The sequence below is a fragment of the Triticum dicoccoides genome, chromosome 3B, assembly GCF_002162155.2.
Source record: "Triticum dicoccoides isolate Atlit2015 ecotype Zavitan chromosome 3B, WEW_v2.0, whole genome shotgun sequence".
Taxonomy (NCBI): domain Eukaryota; kingdom Viridiplantae; phylum Streptophyta; class Magnoliopsida; order Poales; family Poaceae; genus Triticum; species Triticum dicoccoides.
In genome coordinates, this window is record NC_041385.1 from 754,879,739 (window position 1) to 754,884,518 (window position 4,780).

Genomic DNA, 4,780 nt, shown 5'->3' on the forward strand with positions numbered 1-4,780 from the left:
CCACTGTCCACCTAACCATCTCAACCACAGGTTGGTTCGCAACGACCACATTCTTACTTTTAGTGACCACATATCTTGTCATTAAAAATCGTTTTCCTAGTAGATGCTCCCAAGAACAACTATGTAAACTGTTATTACTTTTTAATACATAGTTCCAGCAGAATAGAGGTCGGAACAAAATCAAGAGAAATTAGATAGCTAGCAAGAAGGAAGTAGCAACTCACTCTGTGTTGTACAGTGCAAAAACTTTAAAACATCACCGTCAAGGATTTGGTTTATAGATAGAAGTCTTTCATAAGAGACATATAACAACATAATTAGGTGAGTACTGTGTAGCAGCTGATGTTGTTCTCGGCACTGAAGAAGAAAAAGACAGCCACATATAGAAAAGAAAAAGATCAATCATTGGGTTGCACTCCATTTGGTATACTCCACTTTGATCTTCTTCAGCTTCACGACCACATCCATCATCGTTATCCTTTGGTCAGGAGAGTCGCAGGAGCAGAGCAAACCCAACTCGAATATTGGCACAAGAAAGACTTCCAAGTGGCGGCTAGAAGAAGGTTCTCGCAGTAGATCGCCATCCACGACATGAACAAGGCTAGCGGGGAATGTCTCAAAAACCCATTGTCTCAGTGTTAGATTCCCAACAAAAATTGCATCCGTGGGTCTCCTTCTAGTGAAGACTTCAAGGAGTATGATGCCGTAGCTGAATACATCACTCTTTCGTGATGCTTTCCGAAGCGATCCATATTCTGCTTATGGATTTCACAAATAGAAAATCAAATCATGATATATTTAACCAATTACTAGGTTTGTAAGAAAAATAGATATCAAGATTGATAAAAAATGTGAGCCAAGTACCTGGTGCCATGTACCCAACTGTCCCAGGCATGGTCGCAGAGATCACAGAGGTTTCATCACCTAGTAGCAACCTTGCAATGCCGAAATCTGCTACATGCGCGGTCATGTCCTCATCAAACAACACATTGCTTGGCTTCAAGTCACAGTGCAAGACCACCTCGTGGTGCTCATGGTGCAGATACTCCATTGCCATAGCCACGTCAAGCATTATGCCTATCCTATCCAATAACCCCAAGTGCCTTGTGCTTTGAGAGTAGTGCAAGAGCACATCTAAAGTGCCATTGGGCATGTACTGAAGCACTAATGCTCTGAAATCCAGATTGGAACATGTATTTAGTATCCTTATAAGGTTACGATGCCGTGCCATACGGAGAACCTGACACTCGGCATCAAAGCTTTTGATGCCCTGCAAAAGCTGCATGTTTATGACTTTTATTGCAACCACCAAACCGTTGTTTAGTTGACCCTTGAAAACTTTTCCAAAGCTTCCATACCCCAAAAGGTTGCTCTCGCTGAAGTTATTTGTAGCGCGAGCGAGCTCATGGTAAGGGACCAGAGGATGACTTGTCACGTCAACTATATCAATAGAAACTGGCATCCCTTGCTGATTGCTAGTTTTCCTTCTTATCATTGCATATGAATATGAAGCTAAAACACCAATCACTATAATGATGGTAGGGACTACAATTTTCAAAATTCCACCTTTAGTTTTTTGTTGGTTACTTGGACATGTTGAAAACCCTAATCGTGAAGCACCACAAAGACCTGAGTTCCCCATCAAGGAGTGTATGCTAATGTTTGAGAAGATCCCTCCATTGGGTATCTGACCTTTTAGATTATTGAAAGATAGGTCCAAACTATTGAGCAGGGTAAAATTGGCCAGGTAATTTGGGATGGTACCGAAGAAATCATTATGTGATAGGTCCAAGGATTTCAAGCTGGTTAGCTTGTTGAAAGAGTTTGGAATTGAACCGGAGAAGGAATTTTGTGATAGGTTCAAGTTGGTTAATGTTTGAAGTTGTCCAACCGAATCTGGGATCCTACCAACAAAGTGATTGGTAGAGAGATCCATGCTAATAATTTGTTTAGAATAGCCCATATCCAATGGTAGTGCACCATTTAAAGAGTTTTGGGACAAATCTAGGTCTACTAAGCTACCAGTATGAAACAAACTTGGTGGCAGAGTTGATGTTAATTGGTTTCTTGATAAGCTGAGAAATTCTAACTTAGTGAGGTTGCCGATGTTTTCTGGTATGGAACCAGAGAAACAATTGTCGTTGAGAAAAATATGGTCTAGATTCTTGAGCATGGCAATCTGAGATGGGATGGAGCCAAACAAATTATTTTTCTCGAGGTCAAGCCATTCTAGATTTGTCATCATCATGATGGACTCTGGAATTGCACTATGAAGTTGGTTTTCTGAAAGATCTAGCACAAATAGGCCAGTTAAATTTGAAATTGTGGTTGGAATTCCTCCAACCAACCTGTTTTCACGTGCTAAAAAAACTTGCAGCTCGCTTGATATATTCCCTACATTGTTAGGGAGACTACCCGTGAAATTATTTGACTTGATGCTAAGGTATTGGAGATTTGGAAGATTAGAGAAAACGGGTAAGAAGTTGACATCCCCATGTAGGTAGTTAGTTGAAATATCAAGGATCATCAAAGAGTTCATGTTACCGATAGATCCAGGTATTGATCCAGTCAACATGTTTTGGTCCAACAATAGGATTGCTAATTCAGTTGCATTATCAAGAGAAGCAGGAATGGGTCCTATTAGCTCGTTCTCCGAAAGATTCAATTGTGACAGTTGACTTAACTGTTCGAGTTCTGTTGGAATGGCTCCTGTTAGGTTGCAGGATCCAAGGTCAAGGAGCTCTAGCGAAGTGAGGTTGCTAAGCGTGCTAGGGATTGACCCGAAAAGGCCATTCTCGCCCATGGCCAACCAAATGAGACGAGTCAACTTGCCTAGCCATGTTGGCACAACACCCTCAAATGAATTAAGGGAGAAGGAAATAACTTTGAGGTATTGACAAGACGCAAGGCCCAATGGAACATGGCCTGTGAAATTGTTCTGTCCTATGGCGATAATCTGTAGCATCGGGAGATTGAAACTTGCATTTGTAGGGAAAGAACCAGTTAAGTAGTTATGGGTGAGATAGATACCCTGCAGTTTAGACATGTTAAAAATGGAAGGAGGCACTAGGCCGGTGAGATGATTGTAATGCATAATAAGGTTGCGGAGCAGTGGCAAGGAGCCAACGCAAGATGGTATTGACCCTGACAGGCTATTGTTGGCGAAGTTTAAATAAGTTAACATAGGGGTATTGTTAAACATGTCGGTCGGTATAGATCCACTAATGGAATTTTTCATGAGATTTATATAGGCAAGATTGTACAGGTTGCGTAGCTCTAGCGGGATTGAACCAGATAGAAGGTTCAGTTTTAGATCAAGAACTTGAAGCCTTGAGAGGTTTCCTATAGTAGGAGGGATGCTATCTGAGAGGCCATTGTAGCCAAGTCTCAGGAATTCAAGGCGATGAAGTCTACCTAAATCATGTGGGATAGAGCCCGTGATGTTGGTGTTGTTGAGATTGAGGACAGAGAGGAAAGAGAGGTTACCGAGGTGAGGTGTGATGGGTCCATAGAGAGGTGTATCCGGCAGCGACAGAGCTGTGACGCGCTGCCTCCGCCGGCTGCATTCGATGCCGACCCAGTGGCAGAATGATGTGCTGGTTGTCCAGTTGCCGGCGAGGACACCAAGAGGGTCGGAGAGCTGGGCTTTGAAAGCCAGCAGACTGGCAAGGTCTGTGTCACTGCCATTGCGGTTGGGAGAGGAAGCGCCGGAACAAGCTACAGAAATGGCTGATAGGACTAGGAGGATGGAAAGGAATGCGATGGTCATTGTGGTGCTCCTGCTCGTCTGCTCACCAAGCTGCTCATATATACACACTCCAAGTGTGGTTCGCCGAACTTTCGCTCAAGTGGGGCTGCTAATGGCCAAGCTGCCCTTTTCTTGGAAGGAAGGAGCTTCACACCCGTGACGATGACAAAGGAAGCTCTTTCAAGTGGAGTGTGCCTTTTTCTCTGTCAGTATGTAGTGGGTATTAGTTTTTTGCTAGAATTCCACAATGTAGTGCCCGTGAGCTACTTTGGACAGAAAATACCCTAGACTGTTCACCGGAGGTGCGGCCACATCCACATGCATGTGTACAGAGTGTGTGCATGCAGGGTTACTATGGTCCAAAAGTACAGCTCCACTTGAAGCTACAGACCATGCGCACTGTATATTGAACCAGAGCGAGTACCAAGTGGCTCTCTGGCTGTTTGTATTGCACGCGGAAACATCGAACCTGTTCAACGTGTCGTGATTATCAAACGCATACAGAAAAGTTAGTCAAACTTCGGCACCTATGGGGAGTGGGGGCATATCTCGTCTAGACAATGAACCAGCTGCAGGTAGAATCTAATATCCGAATGTATAAACTACAGGATACCCATGTGTTGTTGCCGGAATTAGTTGACAATTATTTTATTGACATCGGAACCAAAATTAAAAATACATATGACTTGTATTTGATGGTCGACGCGTACGACTGGCGGATAATTAGAGAGATCTGTCGGCTCGCTAACCATTGGATGTAACGTTAACGGATGTCCGATCTAGGAGTACCCGAAAGCAGCCATCTCTTTGGAGGGGTGTCGTAGAAGGCCCTCCGCAATAGCTAGCTTGTTGCAATCACACGAGCATGTACTTCTTTATTTTTTTGCAACAGAGGTCGTGTTGCGGAAATTTATCGCAATAAAGGTCTTGTTGCATAACTTATTTATTTATTTATTTTTGCAACAGGGTTCTTGTTGCAGAATTTTTTTGCAATAAAAATCTTGTTGCATTTTTTTTGCAACAAAGGTCTTA

The 4,780-nt window shown here is 43.1% G+C and overlaps 1 protein-coding gene across 1 annotated transcript; it reads right to left on the minus strand.

Annotated features, from left to right (window-relative positions):
• Positions 1-256: 256 nt before the first annotated feature.
• Positions 257-3,769, minus strand: LOC119278283 (probable LRR receptor-like serine/threonine-protein kinase At3g47570). The gene is made up of 2 exons (XM_037559645.1): positions 865-3,769; positions 257-755 (listed from the first exon to the last, which is right to left on the minus strand). The coding sequence occupies exons 1-2, from the start codon at positions 3,767-3,769 to the stop codon at positions 403-405; spliced, it is 3,258 nt and encodes a 1,085-aa protein (XP_037415542.1). The 3' UTR covers positions 257-402.
• Positions 3,770-4,780: the final 1,011 nt, after the last annotated feature.